The sequence below is a fragment of the Ictalurus punctatus genome, chromosome 24, assembly GCF_001660625.3.
Source record: "Ictalurus punctatus breed USDA103 chromosome 24, Coco_2.0, whole genome shotgun sequence".
Classification (NCBI taxonomy): Eukaryota; Metazoa; Chordata; class Actinopteri; order Siluriformes; family Ictaluridae; genus Ictalurus; species Ictalurus punctatus.
In genome coordinates this window covers 4,759,693-4,784,292 of record NC_030439.2, presented here as the reverse complement: position 1 = coordinate 4,784,292, position 24,600 = coordinate 4,759,693, and the positions used below count along the sequence as shown (strand labels likewise).

The 24,600-nt window shown below is 42.5% G+C and overlaps 1 protein-coding gene across 1 annotated transcript in view; it reads left to right on the top strand.

The window, feature by feature from the left end:
• Positions 1-24,600, top strand: part of eif3hb (eukaryotic translation initiation factor 3, subunit H, b) — an 83,541-nt gene that overhangs the window by 566 nt on the left and 58,375 nt on the right. The window contains exon 2 of the mRNA XM_017454849.3: positions 23,199-23,355. Within this exon, the coding sequence (XP_017310338.1) occupies positions 23,199-23,355 (157 nt within the window). The remainder of the gene's footprint in view (positions 1-23,198; positions 23,356-24,600) is intronic.

The window sequence follows — 24,600 nt, the reverse complement described above, 5'->3', positions numbered from 1 at the left end:
TCACGTGGTGGTAAAGCAGAGCTGCTGCTGCTCTGTACCTCTCTCTCTCTCTCTCTCTCTGTGTGTGTGTGTGTGTGTGTGTGTGTGTGTGTGTGTGTGTAGGGGGCAGCCTGAGATATAGTCATGTTTTGACAATTTCTGCTATGTACACAGTGGGGTACAAAAGTCTGAGCGCACATAGGGATCGGGGGTTCGAATCCCATCTCTGCCCTGTGTGTGTGTGCGCGCGGAGTTTGCGTGCTCGGGGGTTTCCGGGTACGCCGGTTTCCTCCCCGAGTCCAGAAACATGCGCTGCTGGCTGATTGGCATTTCCAAATTGTCCTTAGTGTATGAAGGTCTGTGCGGTTGTGCAGTCCTTGGTCTCTCTCACCTTGTGCCCGAGTTCCCTGTGACATAGGCTCCAGATTCCACCGTCACGTGACACTGTGAAGGATAAACGGTATGGACAATATCTTGAATGTTTAATAAAACACAATTCTACACCATCTCTAGGTCCCTGTTTAAATGCAAGCAAATGTGTGATATTGATCATCATGTTAACCGCTTTGTGCCGAGGGTCCGATTTTCCTCATGCCTCATCTGTCCTATTGAAGAACATGTTCAGACGATGGATTTGATCTCAAATGGATCATCAGGTTTTGCACAAACTTGTGGAGTCCGTGCCAGCTCGAGTGCACAGTTTCATTAAAGCCAAAGACAGGGGAACAGGATAAATACTAAAACTCTGAAATATTTCTAAGATTCTACTTTTCACGCAAGCCGTTGTCAGTAATATAATTTGTAGTGAACATTGTTGTATTTAATTAGAAAAGGGTGAAAAACAGAAGCGTTTTCACTAGTGTGCTCAGACTTTTGGACCCTACTATAGTTCTACATATTTTCCATCAGACTCCTAGTCACATCACCTGAGGTAAGAGGTAGAGTTTAAACACAAACCTCATTAACTCATCACACACTTGCTCGGTGTTTTTGTTAAGACCGGTGGCGAAGTAATCACCGCTTCATTCAGGTACTTTTGTTCTGTCAACCAAACTTATGTTTTTTTTTTTTTTTAAATTAATGTTTTGATTAGGTCTTTTAAACATTTTTAAAAGTTTGCCCTGTACAGAATATGTAAGCAGTCGTCTCTGGTTTCATGATGCTGTGACGGCTCAGGAGGCGCTGTGACAGACGCGTGTGCTGTTTAATGTGTTCCAGACATGTTTTCGTCAGCGCAGAAAAAAACATTTTTACCTTGATATCCTTATCTGTAAATGTTAGAAATTCTCGCCGGTATTTATTTTACATAAAGCCTCGTCCTGACAGCGAGCGAGTCTCCATTAAACTTCACCGAATGAGCGCGAGTCCACGCGTGCGCGTCAATCAAACAGCGCGCGATAGACAGGAAGCGCAATAACTCTGACTAAAGCATTCATTCTGATCAAATATAATGTTTGATGCTGTATTTAGTGATATTTAGAAACAAAAGTATTTTTTTTTATAGAGCAGTGTTTATTAGTTTGTGCTTTTTTTTAAATTTTTTTATTTTTTAAGTATTTTTAATATTGTGATTTAACTTCTACTTTAAAGCTTGAGGACAATCAGTTGTTTTTTGTTTTCAAAATCTAATGTTAATATTTAATATTTAAAAAAATCAGTTGCACAGTGCACAGCATAGACCACACAGATATATTTAATACCTTTTTCATAGTCTTCAATTTGCACAATGCTTGAAGGACATCAGGCAGAATGTGTGAATTTTTTCACAAAAAGGGCTTTTAATCCAACCAATTGATTAGTCGAAGAAATAATCAACAGATTATTCGATTATCAAAATAATTGTTAGTTGCAGCCCTACAATGATCTAAAGCATAGGAGTAAGTCCACCTCTGAATGGCTCAAAAAAAGCTAAACTATAGTTCTGGAGTGGCCTTGTTAAAATCCTGACCTGAACCCAATTTAATGGGCCTTAAATCGGCAGTTCACGCTCAAAAACCCTCCAGTGTGACTGAAGAGCGCGCCAAAATTCCACCACAGCGCTGTGAAAGACTGATCTCCAGTTATCGGAAGCGTTGGTTGCAGTTGCTGCTAAAGGTGTCACAACCAGATTTTAAGTTTAAGGGACCAAATAGTTTTTCCACATGGGTGATGGATAACTTCTTTTTTTTTTTTTTTTTTTGCCTTGCTTCAATTTTTTTTTTTTTAACACTGTATAATGTTTACTCGGGTTGCCTTTGATTTAATGAGATGTACACAGAAACAGAAGAAATCAAAAGTGCCGTGCAAATACTTTTTCACAGCACTATACCCTTGCTTGCTTTTATCTACAGTTGCAATCAAAATTATTCAACCCCCCCCAATCAGGTTTATTGTCAGAATGTCCAGATTTTCTGCTGTTTGCAATGAACAAATCAAACAAAAGCAATTGAAATAGTTCAACCCCTTCATGGCGAGCATCTTTAGTAGTTGGTAGAGCACTGTTTTGCTGTTATGACCTGCTGCAAATGAGACGCACAGCCAGACACCAGCTTCCTGAGGAATCTTCTCTCATTCCTCATGAGCAACGGCCTCCAGTCCAGTAATGTTCTTGGGTTTTCGTGCTGCAACCGCCGCCTTCAAATCCCACCAGAGATTTTCTACGGGGTTCAAGTCAGGTGACTGTGATGACCCTGTCGAATCTTCCAGGACTTCTTCTGCAGCCAAGACTTGGTGGAATTTGAGGAATGCTTGGGATCATTGTCCTGTTGGAAGATCCAGTGATTCCCAATCGTTCTCCTAGGATTTCCTGATGCGTCAATGAATCCATCTCGCCTTCCAGACATTGCAGGTTTCCAGTGTCAGAGGATGCAAAGCAGCCCCAGAGCATCACCGAGCCTCCACCATGCTCGACTGTGTACAGAGTGTTCTTTCTTCGTTGTTCTTCCTCCAGACATACCGCAGATCCATCGTGCCGTAAAGTTCCAGTTTTGTTTCATCGCTCCACAGAACAGACTCCCACACTTCTGTGGCTTATTTATATTATTCTGAGTAACTTTTCTTGTGCTTTTGGGTCACTAGTGTACGTCTTTGAGTTCTGGCATGGAAACCTTCTGCGTTTTAGTATGCGCATTATTGTGCTCACTGAAACCTCCGTGCCTGTTACCACCAAGTCTCGCTGCAGGTCTTTTACAGTGGCTCGAGGGTATTTCACAACCTGCCTGCTCACAAATCCGTTCCTTTTTCCGCCCCGTCCAGGTTATTTAATGTATTTTCTGCAACTGTATAGCCATAAGCTGTAGAGTTTGGGTTGCGGTTCACTTGTTTAATGTTGTACACCTGATGTATGTTGAACAGGGACGGAACTGACCGCTCAGTGCGTTGCTACTTTGTTTTATGGTGTAAAAATAGCACTGAAAGTCGTTCACTCATGGACACAGGCAGCATGAATCACTCATTTCTTTCAAGGCTTTGAAGCTGGAGAGTTTCGTGTACACGTGTGTGCGCCGAGTACTATTTCATCCTTTCACTCTGATCCGCAGCATGAATGATGTCGGAGATAGCCATTTTTTAAAATTCAAAACTGTGGTACGGAAACGGATTCTCAAGTAGTGGCTTTGGAGCCCATTTTCCACTCGGGAAGCACTTGCAGCTGACAGACGAGACGTTTGGACAGGAAAAACAGCAAAATGTCGAATAGCTCACCATGCCCTGAATGCTCAAGTTTTGATTTGAAAGAGAGGAACTATTCCATCTTTCTTACCAGCAGTTACTTTCTTACCAGACTATAAATCTTGGACTGTACAAAGTTTCTGACAAGTTGCAGTTGGTTTGTCGCCAGCGATACGCCAAAGTTTGTGGACACCTGACCATCACACCCATATGTGGTTCTTCCCCAGTCTGCTGCCACAAAGTTGGAAGCACGCACTTGTATAGGATGTCTATGCATGCTGTAGCATTATAATTTCCCTTCACCGGAACTGCTTGGCCCAAACCTGTTCCAGCATGACCACGCCCCTGGGCACAAAGCGAACTCCATGTAGAAATGCTTCGAGAAGGTTGGAGTGGGTGAACTCGAGTGTCCTGCACAGAACCCTGATCTCACTAGTGCTCTTGTGGCTGAATGAACACAAATCCCCACAGCCACGCTCCACAATCTAGTGCAAATCCGTCCCAGAGTTGTGGAGGTTATTAAAACAGCAAAGAAGGAACAAACTAGAGGTGGACCAATAGTGCATAACAAAGTTGGCCTGGACCTGCTGATAACTGATTTATCTACCGATAGTTTTCAAAACTGCTACTGAATGAAAACATGACGCTCAAAGTAAAATATTGCTGAACTTTATTACAAAAGTAAACAGTCCTGACTATACCATGAAGCGTTCTGTACTTTGTAAATGGAAATAAATATTAATATATATTAAATATTAAATAAAATACGATATACACGCCAAATAACAAATAAAAATAGGGACATCCTGAATGAATCAACAACACTTCAAATAACAAACCAAAATTTGCCAGTGATGGGTTTTATTTCGCCTCTAGAGGCCGCTCTCGTACCGTATAATGACAGCAGACCCTTCTCCGGTTGCTCCCGGGACGGACGCAACCAGGAATAAGTATCGGTGTGGATTTTTACCCATAACTGATGGAACCGGTTATCGCAACCTCTATATTAATGAACATGATTTTGGAATGGGATGTTCAGCAAGCATGTATAGGTGTGATGGTCAGGTGTCCACATATAGCGTATCTTCTAATGAACATTTTTGCATCTGTTTCCCAAAATATAAAGAGTTAAACAGATACAATTCTTTATTTATTCAAGAACATGTCATTTTTTTTCCCCTTCTGTTTATCGTTGTAATTTAACGCGGTGGACCACCCACGAATCAACTTCCTATTAACACGATAAACAGTCATTTCCTCACCAGCCTCTCTTTTCTCTCTCTAATCTTCTCTAAAGTTCTTGTGTAAATATTTATAGTCAGTCCAACTGAACATGTCGGCAAACACGAAGTTCATTCTTAAGGAGTCTATCTGCGTTAAGTCCTTACTCCTGGCCTGTTGTTGTTGTTGTTGTTGTTTTTTTATATCTCTGTCTATCCATATCTGTCTATCTACATGGCAGCACTCACTCTTTGTGTGTGTGTGTGTGTTAAATGATTTACACATTTTCTGTGCAGCTAGGCTCGTCATTTCCCTTGCAGCACTTTCAAAGCCTTAACGTTCTGATCACAAGCTTCCCATGATGGCGTGTAATCAGTGTGAGCAGCAGTGGCTGCCATATGTTAGCCATGCAGCAGGTGAGCATTAGTGAGGCTGTTGGTGCTGTCAGCTCTGCAGCTGCGTATTCCCACTGCTGTCGATACTCCACACACGCACACACTTCTATCAAGTGCCTGCCACTGTTAGCAATTCGATTCTCTTTTATGAAGGAGTGCTGGCGTCCGCACGAGGAACGCGAACCCCTTCTTCGTCCGCTAGGCCGCTCCGTCTTAATAAAACAGCGGTAATAAACCCCCAAGATTTCAAGAATATCTCCCAGCATTTGCTTTTCAGGGTTTCTCGCTTTGAAGACGTGTTAAAGGAGTTTGGACGACTTTAAATAGTCTCGGCGTGTTAAGCAGATGGATTAGCTTCGGCCGCATCGTAGTAGGTCACTCGCTTTAATCAGAGCGCTGGACAAATCCTTTCATTTTCCTGCCACTCCGCTGCGTCTTTTCCTGCTCTCTCAAACTTTTGTTACTTTTTGACCTTTTTACGCAACAAGCCCACAGACCCAGGGCCAATTAGATCTAAAAACTTAAAAAAAAAAAGTGGCAACAAGGAAGCAAAGCATTGTTGCTCGTGCTAAGGGAGCTTCACAGGTTCTCAATTCCTCTCATTTTCATTCGCGATTGTGTTCTCTTTCTCCAAAGCTGAACTAAATGAACTCACGGCAGCTGCCTGATTTATCGTTATCTTGTGTACCAGCCCGGTGTCTAGACAGGCTTTTGAGAAGGGTAATTGCTAAAACAGTAACACAGGGCCTTGGTTGAGAATCAAGCAGCAGTAGGTGTATTTTTGGAGCACTGTACTTTTGCTTTCAGACCAGAATCATTAGCAGGCAGCAGCGCGATTCCCTTGTTCCTTCTCAAATGGTTTGAAAGCTGTTATCTGGCCTAAGGCACTTGTGCACAAAGGAATATGACGAGGCTTTCTCGCACCTCATTTAAAAGTGACAGCTCGGACTTGTGCGGTTGATGTGAAACGCCAGCAGGGGGCAGACTGGCTCCACCTGACCGTTTGTTTGCGGAGGAGGTTCGCTCATGCGTCGTATCATGAGCCTGTCATTTTAAACACCAGGGTTAGATTATCATCGAATTATTATACACAACACCACAACAGTTCCAGTTCCTTCTGCGCAGCAATTTCAAAACGTTGGAACTTGGAAAAGCGTTGCATGTGCGTTTCGAACAGAGCGACTTTTTTTTTTTTTTTTTTTTTTTTTTTTTTTTTTTTTTTTTTTTTTTTTAATGGTTTAAAAAGCCTTAAAGGGAAAGGGGTTAAAATGTGGGGACGGGGGTCATGCTGGAGTGATTAGCCATTCAGCAGAGAGCACGGTTCAGGCTAACAGGTGTAGACCGATCGCTTTTTAGCCCATTAGATGACCAGCTGTTTGTGTTTTTCTGCAGGCCTCCTGAGACCGTGTGCTAACTGCACCAGAGCTGCGTGGGTCGCACTGATGAGCTCAGAGGACAAGCGTCATTCCTTCTGGGTCAATCACATGCTAAATAGTGCAGTTTTTTCCGTTGGCCGTGATTAATTTACTTGATGATTAACTTGGTCACTAATTCACGTCCCGTATGCTTTTAATATACTTCATTATGACCGGGCGATATTCACCTGTAGTCACCTAAAGACCTTTTTGTTTATGAAACTGAATGCTTAATAATTATTAATACACATGCAATGGTTAGGTTTTTTCTGATAAAGATATCGAAACTCAGAGTTTTATTCAGCCATGTATTATCTAGTGTTGGCGTAGTCTTAGTAACTGAAGCAACTTGTTTGGAAAATCAATCCGGTCTGATCAATATCACACTGGATTGATTTTCCCAAAAAATCTATCAATCAACTCGTAGGCCAGGTTGAGTCCCATTCGATTGCTGCATCCCAATTTGCTCACTTATACTATGCATTAAAAGTATGTCCTCTTTTTGTGGAGAAAAAGTACATACATTTGAGTGTGTAGCATGAGAGTAGGCACGTGCTGGGACACGCTAACACGTCACCGTCGCATCGTTTCGCACGCCGTCATTAAACTCCACGTCGCATTTCAGCTTCTCTTCATTCATTATGCCTTACATCATTTCATTTACAGTTCCCTTGATTTATTTTTTTCCACGTTTCATTAACACCTCTGTAGAACGCATCCCTGAGTTCAGCGAAACAGACGGCCAGGAAACTCGTCCTCCCTGGCACAAGGAGTTGTGGGCAATATTCGCTGAAAAAGTGTCGAAAATCTACCGGAAATAGTAGAGCGTCCGGGTACCTTTGGGATCCTCGTGTCAACATACTCCCATTCTAATCTCCGATACTGTTTAGTACGGGTAGTAGGCGAATTGGGGCGCAGAAAATGACGTCATAACGAGGGTGAAAAAGTGAAGCCAGACTATATCTGAGGCCCTCTAGTGGTTGGATACAGTACAATTTTTAGCCCCGCCCATTCCCATGTACAGTGCTTTGAAAAAGTATTTGCCCCCATCCTGATTCCTTGTTTTTGTGCACAACTCATTCTAAATACTTTTAGACCTTCAGACCTAATACAACTTGAGTAAACCCACAATAGTTTTTATTTAGTGATTTTTTTTTTTCATTAAAGCAAAAAAAAAAAAAAAAATCATCCAACACCTATCATTTATGTGAAAAACGAATTGCCCCATTAAACTTAAAATCTGTTTGTACCGCCTTTAGCAGCAACAACTGCAACCAAACGCTTCTGATAACTGGAGATCAGTCTTTCACTTACTTCTTGGACTAGGATGCTTGACTCTGATGCTTTGGATCATTGTCTTGCTGCATAATCCAGTTGTGCTGGAGTTTCAACTTACGGACTGAAGACCGGACATCCTCCTTTAGGATTTTCTGGTAGAGAGCAGAATTCATGTTTCCCTCAATTACTACAAGTTGTCCAGGCCCTGAAGCAGCAAAGCATCCCCACACCATCACACTTCCTCCACCATGCTTGACCGTAGCTATGATGATCTTTTTGTGGAATTCTGTGTTTGGTTTACGTCAGATGTAACGGGACTCCTGTCTTCCAGACAGTTCAACTTTCAACTCATCAGTCCACAGAACATTCTCTGGGTCAGCAGTGGTTTTCACCTCCCCACTCTTCCATGGATGCCATTTTCCCCCAGTGTCTTTCTGATAGTGGAGTCCTGAACAGTGACCTTTATTGATGCACGAGAGACCTGTAGTTCTTTTGATGATGTCATTTTTTATGACTTGCTGGATGAGTAGTTTCTGTGCAAACTCCATGCACACAGGGCGGAGACGTGTTGTGTTGTGTTATTTGAAGTGTGTTTTTTAATTCATTTTTGATTTCTTGATTTTTATTTGTTATTTGGAGAGTTGCTTTTTGGTCCAGTTTGGATATATACCTTTTTATTAACTTAATTTTTTTTAAAATAGTTAATATATATTACTGGGGCTGCAACTTTTGATTATTTGTATAATCGATTAATCTGTCGATTATTTCTTCGATTAATCGATTAGTTGGATTAAAAGGCCATTTTTTTTCTGTATTTTGAAAAATACAGTGTCCTTCAAGCATTGAAGGCTATGAGAAAGGTATTAAATGTATCTATGTGAGCTATGCAGTACATTTACAATAGGATTTAAAAAAATATTAACATTATATTTTGAAAACAAAAAAAACAACTGATTGTCCTCGAGCTTTAAAGCAGAAGATAAATCGCTATATTAAAACGCTAAAAAAAAAAAAACGAAAGCACAAATAAACACAATTACTTTTGTTTCTAAATATCGCTAAATACAGCATCAAACATTATATTTGATCAGAATGAGTGTTTTAGTCAGAGTTATTGCGCTTCCTGTCTATCGCGCGCTGTTTGATTGACGCGCACGCGTGGACTCGCGCTCATTCGGTGAAGTTTAATGGAGACTCGCTCGCTGTCAGGACGAGGCTTTATGTAAAATAAATACCGGCGTGAATTTGTAACATTTACAGATAAGGATATAAAGGTAAAAATGTCATTTCTGCGCTGACGAAAACATTTCTGGAACACATTAAACAGCACACGCGTCTGTCACAGCGCCTCCTGAGCGTCACAGCAAAGCACACGGGCTAGCCTTCACTCCCCATGCGCATCAATGAGCCTTGGGCGCCCCTGACCCTGTCGCTGGTTCACCGGTTGTCCTTCCTTGGACCACTTTCGGTATGTGCTAACCAACGCATACCGGGAACACCCCACAAGACCTGCTGTTTTGGACATGCTCCGACCCAGTCGTCTCGCCAGCACTGTTTGGGCCTTGTGAAAGTCGCTCAGATCTTTACGCTTGTAACGACATCATCAGTGTTCATCATCAACGTTCTGGCTGATGGATGTAAAATGCAGCCCAAATTGCTTCACAGAAATAAGGCACAAAGGATTACAAGAGAAAGAGTAACTTATTCAAATGCTTTTCAAGGCGATAAGGAAGGAAATACACAGAAAGCGTACAAGATAATAATAATCCGATGTCAGTGTAAACAAGAACAGATGAAACAGCATATTGGAGTACATCAGAGAAGACGTTTGCATGCGGAAAGATAACCGGCTCATCTTTTATGATGTAATAACTCTTTTCTGTCATGTGCAGTACTTACTCTGATTTTCCCATTGATGTGTTTTTAGATGTCATCACGGTGTCTATTTTCACTTCACACTCTTTTTTTTTCTTTTCACTCTTCACACTTTAAACGAGTTCCTCTGAAATACTTTGCTCATAAAAACACATGTTGTGACCATAAGTGTTCTGTAGTCGGGAAGTTCAGGATAAGGATGTGCTCGTGTCCTGTTCATTACTGAGTCGGCAGCTGCGCTCGGCGTCCCGAGCGAGACGCCGAAGGACAGAAGATTTTCGCCTTTGATTTAATCACTAGAGTAGCGCCACCCGGTCCTTTTCTCTCACAGCTGTTTTACACATGTGCAGATTCCGGCAGGATGTGAGTACGAGTGGGTGAAAGACGGAACAGGAGAACAGCAGCGTCTACACACGTAGTGTGTGTTGAGAGTGCGGAAGCCGGGCTCGATTCGCCATGAGCTTCGAGTTCTTCTGGAGCGGGGGTAAAAGAGATTGATGGCTATATTGCTGCATGTGTGCTAAAAAAGAAACAGAGGAGCATATGGATAAAATAAATCCGGAGCGAGGCGCCGACTGTCCTTGAAGGATGGCCGTCTGCCACAGCATCTCCAGTATAGAGATTAATGACGCTCTTAATGACAAAAAATCGGCAGATCTGTAATCGCAAAGTCTGTTGTAAATGTAACACGCTACATATTTGCAAGTAGCAATCGAAGGCAAAAAATAGAGTGTAAAAGAAAAGCTGTAGATGTCCAGGAGAGGCAGCCTGTGACATTTTATAAACACTAGCAAACGTTGACTTGTGAAGAAGAATTGAAACCGGTTGGTTTCATCAGGGTTCTCTGTTTTCCTCCTGCTATCCCAAAACCTGCCAGTAGGTGGACTGTATGTGATGTCTTCCACCTAGTTGTGAAAGAGTGTGTGAATGTGCGTGTGCATGGTGTCCTGTGTCCCATCCGGAGTGTATTCCAATGACGTGCCCAGTCTTGCTGGGAAAGACCCCCAGATCCTCCGCGACCCTGACTAGAACGATGAATAAATGAATGTCTAGCTAAATATGAAAGTTTGCCTAAGTCGATGGTAATATTTGATTTGAAAATGAAACATTTCATATGGTTTTATATGAACACCATAATATTTGGGATTGTTTCACATTTGGTTATCTAAGTCACAGTGGTGCTTGAAAGTTTGTGAACTGTTGATCAGTCCTGCACATCGGCTTGGGGGAATGTGATGTTAGTGGGTTTCCTGACATGAACTGCTTGCTTCAGGTTCTTCCACAACATTGCTACTGGATTACAGTCAGGACCTCGACTTGGCCGTTCCAAACATTCATTTTATTCTTCTTTAACCATTCTTTGGTAGAACTACTTGTGTGCTTAGGGTCGTTGACTTGCTGCATCTCTTGACATCCGTTCATGAGCAAATATCCTGACACATTCATTATAATTCGCTGGTATAATTCGTTGTTTCATGCAAGTCATCCTGGCCCAGATGCAGCAAAACAGGCCCAGACCATGACACTACCACCACCATGTTTCGCAGATGGGATAAGGTTCTTATGCTAGAATGCAGTGTTTTCCTTTCACTAAACATAACCCTTCTGATTTAAACCTAAAAAAGTTCTATTTTGGTCTCATCTATCCACAAAACATTTTCTCCAACAGTCTTCTGGCTTGTGCATGTGATCTTTAGCAAATGCAAATGCAGACAGGCAGCATTTGAAGAGCATTTGGAGACTTTCTCCTGGCAACCCTGCCATGCACACCTCTGCTGTTCAGTGTTCTCCTGATGGTGGACTCATGAACATTAATATTAGCCAATGTGAGAGAGGCCTTTAGTTGCTTCGAAGTTACCCTGGGTTCCTTTGTGACCTCAGACTGTTACATATCTTGCTCTTGGAGTGATCTTTGTTGGTCGACCCACTCCTGGGGAGTGTAACAATGGTCTTTAATTTCTTCCGTTTGTACAACAGCTGTCTGACTGTCTGAGTCCAAACTCTATAGAGATGGTTTTGTCAACTTTTCCAGTTTTCTGCGGGGGTTTCCTCCGGGTACTCCGGTTTCCTCCCCCAGTCCAAAGACATGCATGGTGGGATGATTGACATGTCTAAACTGTCCGTAGTGTATGAATGGGTGAGTGAGTGTGTAAGTGATTGTGCCCTGTGATGGATTGTCACCCTGTCCAGGGTGTTCCCCGCCTTGTGCCCCATGCTCCCTGGGATAGGCTCCAGGTTCCCCGTGACCCTGAAAAGGAGTAAGCGGTAGAGGATGGATGGATGGATGGATGGATGGATGGATAGATGTTTAATTGGGTTGTCTAGGACTGTGAAATTTGATGAAGTTTAGGTCATATTTATGCAACTTTATAGAAAATTCTAAAGGGTTCACAAACTTACAAGCATCATTTTGTGAAAATATGTTTATGGTTTCTTAAAGTTGAGATGTCAAGATACATCAATGCGCTGATTTTTCATCGTCTGCAACATCTGATGGGTTTTCCCACACCGCCATGTTTATTCATTGCCGAGATGAAAAGCAAAAGTGTAAATTTGGTCATTGGTAAAAACATCAGTTGGTCATTTTCATTTCAAGCAAGCACTTATGTTTGCCTTGTTCATCATTTGGCATGGGCCATTTTTACTTTCCCAGTCTGCTCTTAACAAGCTCGCTGTTTGAACCAGTTGATTAAGTATTAAGCTCTGTCTTTTAGATATTATGTGCTCATGTCCCACGGTAGAGCTTTTAATGTGTTTTAATTTAATATAATTTGTATTCAAATGTTCTTCTATTAAGTCATTAAAATGAACCAAGTCCTAAGCCTTTCTCATCCTTATAGAATATTTGAATATTCAGGCCATTATTTGGCAGAATATTCAAAAACTGTAGAAATAATGGTCTTTTTAGTTTAATGAAAATATTCCGCAGGATTGAAATCCATTATGCATTGGAGCTCCACAGCGTCGTATCAGAAAGCGAACTGATTAACAATGCTAAGGTTCTCTGCCTTTGTGAGAAGCGATTCAGAACTATGAGAGCTTTACTCCTGAGGGATTGGAAGAGGGATTGAGTGTGTCTGATAGGGAGGGGTGTCGGAGACTCGCGCTCAACCCTCCATTCTCGGGCTTTATTTGTCTTGTGGGATACCTGTGACGGCAGCTTAGCCCTTTGTTGGTCGCGACTTTGTTCAGGGTTAGCCATTTTCACATTTCTCAAGAGAAAAGGAGCTTTGATTGGATGTCTCCGACCATGAAGTATTAGATAGGACATACTGTATCATGTTTGTCATGTCATGGCTTCAGTAATGGTCAGGGGTGAACAAATCATTAACGTATTATCTATCTCACCGGGCAAGTGAAGGCTCCAGTGTGCTTGCCCAGCCCCATGCTGGGTTGCCTGGAAATTGACTAGACCAAAAAAAACAACGTAATATAAGAACATATGCTGAGCTTGTATGCTAGTTAAGTGCATTAATATAGTCTGAGGGAAGCAATCAAGTTTATGATGATTGTCCACTTCTAATGTTAAATTCGTAAATAAAAAAGCAACTAGTCCTTGTCCAGAGTTTCTGCTCTGACCTGTGTTGTTCTGTCCTCACATTACACCTAAAAAAATAAATAAAAATAATCTAGAGTCTGGCCAGCAACTGTTATTTTCTCAAAATATGTTTAACCACATGCTAACAGCTTTGAAGATCTCACCCCAGCCAATGTGTGTAGTGCAGCGGGTGGTAGGGTTCTTGGTGAGTAGCATGTGCTGTAATTGCAGCAGTGAAGAACACTGTGTGGACATCTGATCACCGCGCTCATATGTGGGTCTTCTCCAAACTGTTGCCACAAATTCATAAGGACGGAATGGTGCACAAAGTGAATGAAGACATGGTTTGAGAAGGATGGAGTGGATGAACTTGTCCTCAAATCCACTGAATACTTTTGGGATGAACTTGAACTCTGACTGCACCCCAGACCTCCTCACACATCATCAGTACCTGATCTCACTAATGCTCTTGTAGCTACAAATCCACGCTCCAAAATCTAGTGGAACGCCTTCCCAGAAGAGATGAAGTTATTATACCAGCAAACTGCAGACTAAATCTGGATGGGATGTTCAACAAGCTTGGGACCTGTGTAATGCTTTGCTAATTCCACTGCCCATGACATCTTTTTTTTTTGTTTTTATTTTGTTTTATAACCGTTTCCCTGGGTGCACAGAATCTGGGCCTTCTATTGTTCTCTGCTGTAATAATTCTGACACTTTGGTGTCATCTCACTGCTAATTACCCATGTACACAGACCTCCTGCCACTGCGGACTTGTAGAATATGTCGTCCATATATCATACTAGGGCTTTGGCTTTTTTTTTTTTTTTTTCCTTTTCTACTTTTGATAAATTCTCCCGACTATGCAAGGGCCAGTACAAACAAGATGATACCAGGAGGGTGTGGGAACAGGGGTATTTTGTAAACATTACATATAGTAAAGGCTGCGAATTTATTGCATTCAAATTTAAATGGACCGTTTCTTTGATTGCGTTTGAGTTGAGCTATAATTGTATTCCGCTCCAGAGAGTAGCCGTACCGCTACACCTTCAGTCTTATGCACAAAGAGTTGGCGAGGCTTCAGTTTCTCATTGTTCCAGTGTTCTCAGCGGATTACTGAATGTCCCCGATCGGACTGTTGAATTGATATCCTAGATTTGTCAGTTCTTCAAAGCTGTTGTCGGACTCATTAGCAGGCTTATTCAGTATGAACAAGAATACACCATGCATTTCAAAGCATTATATATCCAGTGAACTGCCTCTAATATATATATATATAGATGTAATTGTATACTACTAGGTAGTCTATTGTATATTACTAAAAGTAAATTAAAAAAAAAAAATTAATTAAGGCTTCCCACATTTTGCTTACTGTATGCTAGCTTTAAAAAGTGCCCATGATTAGAACAATCAGCTTACAGCTTAGGTTCCCTGAGTGTGCAGCACCCCACTTTTATGATCTGGACATCTTATTAACATGATTTAAGTTATCTCCAAGGAGTAGTTCTTGATGGTAATAGATTCGAACTACACCCCAGGACATCTGTTTGGATAACTGACCAATGTGCCAGATGTGTCGTGGCAGGGAAACAGACACTCCTCATCGCTCAGCAGTGTTTGATAACCACTACGAGAAGCTCACATGTTTCTATGCAGTGGACTTCCATCCACCTGGAGCTCAGATCATAAAATTAAGTTCTGTTCAAGACTCTGTCTGGGCTATCTGTTAGACAGATAAGTAAGTCTGTTACAGGCAAGTAATGTCAGCTGCAGGAAGGCCAGCCAGGTGAAAGTGAACGAGATGTCGCAGGACCGAACCTGTCCGTTTTAAGGCTTATCCACCGAACCACTTTTTCCCAGATTCCGTGTCCCTTGAAACACTGGAAAACACACAAACCTAGCTAGCTCTGTCAGCATGGTGTGTGAGCTCTGGCTCTCAGTTGGTTTAACTAGAGATGTGCATAGGACTGTGTGTTAAATCCTGCACAAGCAGGATATTTTGTACCTTTTGTTCAATTTCCCAAAATATAAGCAGACTAGAAACCTAATTTAAACCATTACTAATGATGCTGTAAATGTGTCTCACAGCACCACACATTCATGCCGAATATGGTCTTGGTTTGTCCCACAATTGATACATCCGGCCACGTGCTCACTCCTACATGGAAGTAAACTATTGTTTTTTTGGGGTTTTTTTGGGGGGGGAACCAGCGGGATGCAACAATATGGGAGGTATATATACACTGTATGGCCAAAAGTATGAGGACAACTGACCATCACACCCATATGTGGTCCTTCCCCCAACTGTCGCCACAAAGTTGGAAGCACGCGATTGTGTAGTATGTCTGTACGCTGTAGCCTTACAGTTTCCTTTCACTGGAACTAAGCGGCCCAAACGTTCCAGCGTGACCATTCCAGGTTTGCGAAGGGTGGAGTGGAAGCAACCCCTGACCTCAACCCCACTGACCTCAACCCCACTGAACACCTTTGGGGTGAACTGGAACGCCGACTACATGCCAGGCCTCTTCGTCCGACATCAGTGCCTGACCTCACTAATGTTCTTGTGGCTGAATGAGCACAAACCCCCGCAGTCACGCTCCAAAAAGTTTGCTGTTTGTTCATCTAACACACGTGTGATGGTAAAGTGTCCACAAACGTTTGGCCATATAGTGTAATAACCGCCCACTCTGTTGCATCCCACTGGATTCCCACCCAACGTATTTGTATTCGCTTACATTCCTAAGCAGAATGTTTTTGTTTATCTTCAGCTCTTAAAAGTAGCCGAAAAGACACCTAGAACATGGCGTCACAAATCTTCAACTGTGGATTCCTTTCCTTTTTTTTTTTTTCTTCCCCCAGATCACTTTCGAAAAAAAGGTTTAATTACTTCTGCCCCACAGTGCTCCAACTTGGATGGGTGAAGCTGGTAGGTGTGGATGGGCGAAACCTCTGCCCTCAAAGGTCATAGAGACGCGGTGTTTGGAGCTCATCCTGGCTTTTCTCTTGTCTCCTGGAATCTCGCCTAATGGCCCCTGTGCCTTCTCCTCAGCCTGTCAGTTTTATTGATAATCAGACGACAGGCTTTTGGTTGAAGCCAGAGCTGAGAGCACAGAAACCGCGCCAGCTCGGACTGTTTTGCTCTTTCGGAACAGTTCCTACTCAAGCATATGAGGTTATGATCGTTATTTATTATCTACAAATCCCCCGCACTGGAAGTGAACAGGCATCAAGTACGTTGATGGATCAGTGAAACGGTATTCTCCGAGTTATTAGGATGAATTCATCAGCTTATTGATGCTTGCCAGGCTTTCCAGGGAGGGATGAGTTGGACTGATGTGTCCCTGTAGATCTCTTGGCTAACCTGATGGAAGGGTTGCTGTAATCTAATTTAAACATAAGTGTGGGAGTGTAGATCCTTGTTACAGTATATGGACTTTGTCATATTTTTAAGAAAAACAAAGTCGACTGTCTGCTTTAATATTTCTCGTGAGAGCTTTTAGATTTATGCTTCTTTCTTCACTTTCCACTTTAGTTAAGTCTCTAGGCTCACACTCTGCCGTATAGTTCAACCTATGGGCAAGAATTTATCTGTGCTTGTTTCAGCCCCCCTGGCTCCTCATTAGTCTCCAAAACAGCTGCCATTTAGATAACCCCAAAATAAGGATCATTACCGTACAGCACTCGGCGTGCGTTTATGAAATTATCGTCACAGGATTATGAAGGGGAATTTCATTCTGGATTTCTCATCGCTTTCGTAAGGGATCATGACTCATGTGCATTACTTATCCTCGGCTGTTAGAGGAGCAGTTTGTAAAGTAAAAGCCTCCTCGATCACCTGTGAGGTGAATCACGATTCGTGAAGAAGAAAGTGAAAAACGTTGCCTCCTCCGCCCCCACAAATGATTAACCACCGTCGCTTTAAACTGTGGGTTGCATATGCTTACACGTATATACTATTAATCGTGCACACAGGGAACGGCTAACTCCTAAAAACTTTAAGTCCGCTATGTGCGTACGAGGTCGGATAGCGAAGAGGGATAAACCCCGAGCTTTTTTAACATTGTAGATGCTGTTTTTATTTATTTATTTATTTATTTATTTAATTTTTACGTAAAGATGTCTGCTCAGAGATGTATACATATATACATATAGATATACATATGCGCACACTTTGGTATTATTTATATATATATTATAAAATAGCAAATCCTGACGTGTTTCGGAAAATACACTATAGGTTATTTTAGGCTATCTTAACGTATCTTAATGTACCCCCTAGCTTACCTAGGAAACATTGGTCCTCATTTATCAACCTTCAAAGTGCTCCTATTATGGTTTTGAAACGTGCCTAATTTTGTTTTAAAGGTCTCATACAATAGATTTACATGCATCCAAGATCAAAAACACTTTAATGTTTAAACTCCTCATAATTTAAATTGCAGCATTACTATCCCCCCCCCCCCCCCCCCCAGTGTCACAAACGACTCGTTAAATGATCCGTTCTAAAGGATTCATTCTAAACTCCTCCTTTCAGAGAGCATACTCTGCTCTGATTGGTCAGATGTCCCAGTCTGTTGTGATTGGTTTACTGCTGTCAGTGTGTATCGAAAAGGAAACGCCCACTACCATATCCAGTTTCAGCTCTGTCTGGGGGGGGGAAGTCATCCCTTGGTAGTCCATGCAAGGCGTTTTTTCTTTTTCATTTTTCTGTTGCCGCGCAAAAAACGTCGTCTTCTAGATATGGTGACATCAGCAGTCTAACTCTCTCAGGGCAACTACAACTCTCGTGTTTGAGGGCGTGCCGAAGCTGTCAGCGAGCAGCCGATGAAGACCAGAGGCGGGGCTTTGTGTTACAAACCTACGTAGATTAGTGCAGGAAGTAAAATCACTAACGACTCGTCTCAGCTGATCAGAATCGATTCCTTCTTTCGGGAGTCGATGACTCCGTTTGTCCTGCGCTTTGATTTTTTAAAAAACTTTGCAGACTGATTTAGACTCGCGAACAGCTCTATAACACACTACATGTAAGGGAATATTTTATAAAACCATAATAGGTGCACTTTAAGCAGAGTTGCGTGTAAATGTTTGCGCAAGGCCAACCGAAATAAAATTTTCTGCCGCGTTTGCAAAAGTTTCAGAAAGGCTGACTTTCTTCATACTCGCGTACATATGTTGATCACCTAACGTGTAAAGGGCATTTCAGACAAAGCTCATTTGCATTTAACGACGCCCACAAACCTCCATAAAAGTTCAAGTGCACCGACAGCTGGGAGCACAAAAAGAACTATAATAATAATAATAATAATAAGATTTATTTATATAGCACCTTTCCACAAGCTCAAGGACATTTAACAGGAGAAAGTACATTTAATAGACATCAATCAGTAATAGACAGATAATGCGCTGAGAAAAGATGGGTTTTAAGCAGAGATTTAAAGATAGAGGAGATATCCCAGAGGCTCTGAGGTACAGAGCCCCATAGTTTAGGTGTAACTACACTGAAGGATCTCCCACCAAATGTGGATCGACCAAATCTCTCTCTCTCTCTCCCTCTCTCTCTCTCTCGGGGAACAGTTTGGAACCAGAAGAACGAAGAGTGCGTGCTGGTGTATATGGGTCCTGATGCAGCAGATCACGTGCTGTATATACCGAGGTGCCAGATCATTGAGACCTTTGTATGTCAGAAGAATTTAAAATTTAAAATGATAAAAGGTAAAGGCTGAAAAAAAAGCAAGTAGAACTTCTTTTAACTCAAAATGATCTAAGAGGTAAACAGGCATGAGGATGTGTTTGACAGACTCCAAAGCACTACTATAAGTCACTCTGGATAAGGGCTAAACGTCATAAGAATAAAAGCATAAGCAATTGTAACCTCGACCATATATTCCATATATAAAAGGATTCTCAGTATCGTCATGTAGTAGATCTGGACTGTTTCTTCATTTCAGACATTTCCTTATTTTTTATTTTTCTTTCCTAGAACTGAGCTCCACCCCAGCTGGAACAGAGCTGCCCCTTTTTCTTAAAAGGTTACTTCATCGTTTTTAAACAAGGGATTTGCTGAGCTGGGGGGAAGGGCACGACTTCTCAGTGTTTTCACTGAAGTTACACGTTGCCTCGCAGGCTGCTTTGACCTAGCTTTTGGATAAAGATGCCCTCTGTCAGCAATTTTTGAAATGACAAATAAACAAAAGTAGCTACAGGGTTAACCTTTAAGTCTTTTGAGGGGAGGGCGCGTTTTATGACGCTGAATTTAAATGGAGCTAATTTAGTGATGCCCTATAGTCAGGAGATCTCTAGTTAAAATCCAGATGATTCCACATCCGTCCACGGATGGGGAATCTAAAGGAGCAGTATTGGTTCTCTGGGTGAGAGGAATGCCGATACTCTCTCTCCTGTCAATCAGAGCAACACTAGCTAGCTGTGGGCATCTGTGAGCTCATGTATGCGGGAGAGGGAAGTTGGCGCATTCGTCTGAGTGTGTTCGTGATGCCAGGATGCAGCAGTGACTGGCTTCACATAACCTGGAGAAAGCATATGCTAGACTTCAGTCCCTCGCTGGAGAACCAGCTAGCGGGTGTGAATTTGTAGAAAATAGGGTGTAGCGATAGTAAATGCCAATATTGCGGTTCACGGGTTTAGTTGTAGCGTTACAGATGTAGCAATATTAAAGGCTTAGAAGCACAATAAAAGCTACAGACTGCTGTAAATGTCCTTAGTTAAGCTCTTTGGGAATGTGGAATCGCTGCTTTCGCTCTGCTCTTACCGAGCCTGACTTTTTCAAATGTAAGATCTTTTGGCCTTGGGTTGTAGATTGCATTCGATGCTTTCCACAGCAAAAAAATCAAGCACTTGTTGGCTTCTGTGAGAAATTACCTCTCTAAGTACTGGCTGAAGGTGAGGTGGGGTGGGGGGTTGTTCAGATTAATGGATTGTGTGTGCGGTATTGATCCCCAACCTCTCCAGTGGCCCCCTAATCCCCGTCAAGTTGTTGGATCCGTAAGCATGGGCCAATGTCGGAGGTATCTGAGCCAGGAATTTTTAAAACCGCGTCTTCATTCTCACTATAGCGAATCCATCCAAGCGGTCTTCTCACCGTCTTAGCAATCTGGCTCCTGTTTTTGCTTCATTACAAAGTCTGACCTTTTTTTTTTTTATTAAGATTTAAACGGGGACGTCTCTGGTGGTCGCGTTAGAAAATCTATTGCAGCAGTGAGCGAGAGAGAGAGAGAGCGAGCAGGTCTCTTGGACGCGAGAGATCGATCGTGCTTTCTTGGCAGGATGGCGGCTCGCTCAGCCTGCGTTCTTATCTCCACTCGGGGATCCGTACTCCTGCAGCTGGCTGTTGTAATCCTCTGTGATCACTTAAAGGGTTATGCCGAGTACAGTTTCAGCTTCCCGTTTTCAAATGAGGTTTCACCGCCTCTCGGCTCAAGGTACTTTAATTACCACCTTTGCTCACTATGAAAAGGGCGGATTAATTCTGCCGTCTTAGCCGCAACCCTGTGGTATATAGAACCGTATAACATGTGCTGGTTAGTCGCAGTCCGAGCTCAGTAACTGTTGCTGCCTGTACCAGGGATGTGCCTTCTGCCGAACTGAAATATTCGGACATCCATAAGAGTTAATGTACGGATATTCGTTTAATTGCTAAGAGGGGAAGACTATCTTTAACTTGATGTGGTGAGGTATCGTTTTTCCATAGCAACGAAGTCTTCCTCGTCCGTGTTTGTGCGATCGACGTGATATAGCGAAGTCGTGACAGAAAATATGAACTGCACAGTGAAAACTCGACTGAACGTCTTTTGTGATCGCTGTAGTATTACATAATCTATCACGACAGACATTTGTACGTTATTTTTACTAAACCAGTGAATGAAGCACAGTTGAATGTTTAATGTGACAGCAGTGGCTGCTTAAAATATGGAAAATGTTTCTGCAGAAAAAATGGGTTTCATTTGCAAACCCACGGGACCTGCAGCTTGGTGTACATTGCAGTTTTTAACAGGAGTTGTATTAAAAGTTGTCGGAGACGTATTACCAGCTTGAACACCACGATGCTCCCTCAGTATCAAAATATTGCCAGATGTGGCTTTTCACTGGCTTAGATGTAGGGCAATGCTGTTACTGGCACCTCAAACGGCTGACCGGCTGTTCGAATACCTGCACGCATCCCTAGTGCGTACAGTAGCCGAAAATGTATACCCCCCCCCCCCCCCCCACACACACACACACGGTGTGTTTCGTGATTGCTTGGAAATAGCAGGTTCCGTTGATGAGAGAGGATGAGTCAGAAGTTTAAGAGCAGTGAGAACATGACATGTTCCCACTTTTCTATTTTCGAACCCGTTCTTGCCCTACTTAGTAAACGAGATGGATAACGTTACACAAGCTCCTGTTGCTCAGTTATGCAAAACATCTGAGTCACTCTTGGATTCTTCTCTCGGATTGGATCAAACTAGAGGTCGGCCGATTTGCGGATTTTACCGATAGCTAAGCTGGGCAGGACCTGCTGATAACTGATTAATCAACCCATAGTTTTTAAAATTGATACTGAATGATACCTTTTTTAAAATAATAAATAAATATTTATATATATATTTTTATATATATTATGAATAAATATTAAAGTAAGTAAACGACATCCATGCAAAAAGTAACACGCAAAATAACAAAAATAGAGACCTCCAAAATGAATAAAAAACGCTTCAAATAACGCACCAGAATTTGTCAGTGATGGTTTTTATTTCGCCTCTAGAGGCCGCTCTCGTGCTGTATAATGACAGCAGACCCCGCAAAGGACGCGACGAGGGAAATCCGTCAGTGTGGATTTTTGCTGATTGATGGGGATATGTAAATCACCGAATATCTAATCCGATTCTGAGCTAGCATTTCAGATGTGTATTGACCCTGGTACAGATACTCAATATCAGAGCGGTAAAACCCCACTGATGAAGCCCCTCTGTCTTATACAAATGTCATTAAGTCTTGGCAAGGTGACATCCCGCCACAGTGACTTGTGGGAAATTATCAAGGCATTACAGCAAGCTAGCCCATCTTACCCAGTGTGTAACTTGTTATTAATAATCTAACACCGTCCGACGGTAGACTCTGCACTCGGACAAGTCGGGATAAGCAAAGAAAGAGTCTGACAGTAAATGCAGTTTTTCTTCCTGTTAGCTAAATCTCTCTTTCTCTTTCATTACATTGCTAATGATCTTTACATAGCCTGAGAAATTATGGAAAGCTTTAGCGGATAAAGTGTTTTAAGAGTTCTGACGTTAATTGCAGCGACGGTTCCGATGATTCATGCCGAGGAGAGGTCTGAGTGATTGCACTATCGGCTCCTCAGCTTTATCGATTTCTCTAACTGAGAGTAATATTAATTTTTCTGCCAGTTGTGTGATGGCTGATTGACTGGAGCTCTAAAACTGTGGAGGCATGCTAGGCATATGTTACACAGCTAACTCGCCTTCTTTCAAATGACTGTTCTGTCTGTTCATCGGCGTGTCTTTGTCTTCGTTCGTCATCCATTTGTTCACGTGAGTCAGTTTGGAGTTCGTCAAAAAGTGATTCAAGCTACATATCAACCCCCCGCCCACAAAGCCCCAAGATTATTATTGATCGTTCATAGGGATTCATTTATGTCGCATTGTCTAACCATACCAAACCAAAACACACTGCTTTCGTTACCTCCACGAGGAGCACACCGGACGTACACGGACAGGTCCGAAATAGTACGGTTTAATCATCCCGTAATGCAGCGTGACATGATTCCCGAGCCTTGTAGTAGGTGTTCGGTTCCGCTCGTGTTTCACGTGTTTAAAGGCTTGCTGTTTGTCTCTGCAGGTAGTGCTGAAGATTATTAAACACTACCAGGAGGAGGGCCAGGGCAGCGAGGTGGTGCAGGGAGTGCTGCTGGGCCTGGTGGTGGATGACCGGCTGGAGATCACCAACTGCTTCCCCTTCCCCCAGCACACCGAGGACGATGCTGATTTTGATGAAGGTGAGTGAAGGAGACAGTAAAACTTGTAGAGTTTGAGAACCTGTAGCTTAAACGAAGAGCGACATCCTTACCAGAAATTATTCAAGAAATATGTTAATGTAATGGCAAGAAATCGAAAGTTGTGTGCTTATAAGAACACGGGCGGTTTTTATTTCAGAACTCTCTCTCACACACACACACACACACACTCTGAACACCCAAAATCCCACATTAACGTTAAGTTCAGTCTCAAATAAACAAGTAGAAGATAGGTCAACTATGTAAAGTTGAGATCATAAGTTCACAGACGCCTTGCGGAATCTGCAAAATGTTAATAATTAGAAAGGGAAGAAGAAAAAAAAAAAAAGCGGGATCATAAAAATTGCTTTTATTGTTTTATTTAGTCCTGCCTCGAATAAACTATTTCACACAACAGATGTTTACACGCTGTATCGTCCACAAGACTCAATACTTAACTGAATTTACACAAATGAACCTGTTTAATAGTTCACACACGCTCGATTATTAATACTGTGTCGTTACTTGGATGATCAGAGACCGTGTTTACGCTCTGTGAGAGTTCTTCACGAGTCCCTTGTTCGTCCTGAGCAGTCAAACTGCCCGCTGTTCTTCAGAAAAATCCTCCAGGTCCTGCACATTCTTCACTTTAACAGCATCCTCTGCATATCTGAGCCCTTTCCAGCAGTAACTATATGAAGCCGAGATCCGCCTTTTCACACCGAGGACGACCGGGGGACTCGTACACGACTATCACAAACATTCGCCGCTGCTCAAGAAGGCAGCACGATACATTAAGAGCCAGGGGGGTGTAAACTTTTGAACAGGATGATTGGTGTCGATCGTTTGTGTCTTCCGGTAAACATGTAAATACCTAGCTTCTGAAAAGGGCAAAAACGTTGACGTCGACTGTGTATCTTGTTCCTCTTTGCTCATACATGCGATCCGTCGCAAACGTCTTGAAATCAGCAGAAATGCATCGGACAAGGTGGACGCGGCCCGATTTCCCAAATTTTCCAAGTTGAACGACCTTTCGTTGCGCTTCCGGGTGACGGACATGGGGGTTTTTTTTCCCCGAGTGCAGCGGATCGCAGCATGACTTCAGGAGAGGAGTCTGGTGAGACTGTTTTATAACAACGCGAGCGATCACAGAACCTGACTCGCGGATATCGCACAACATGAACCGTAACCGTAAACCGTTAAAAAGCGCGGTGTGTTCTTCGTGAATCGGATGGAAAATTGTAACAG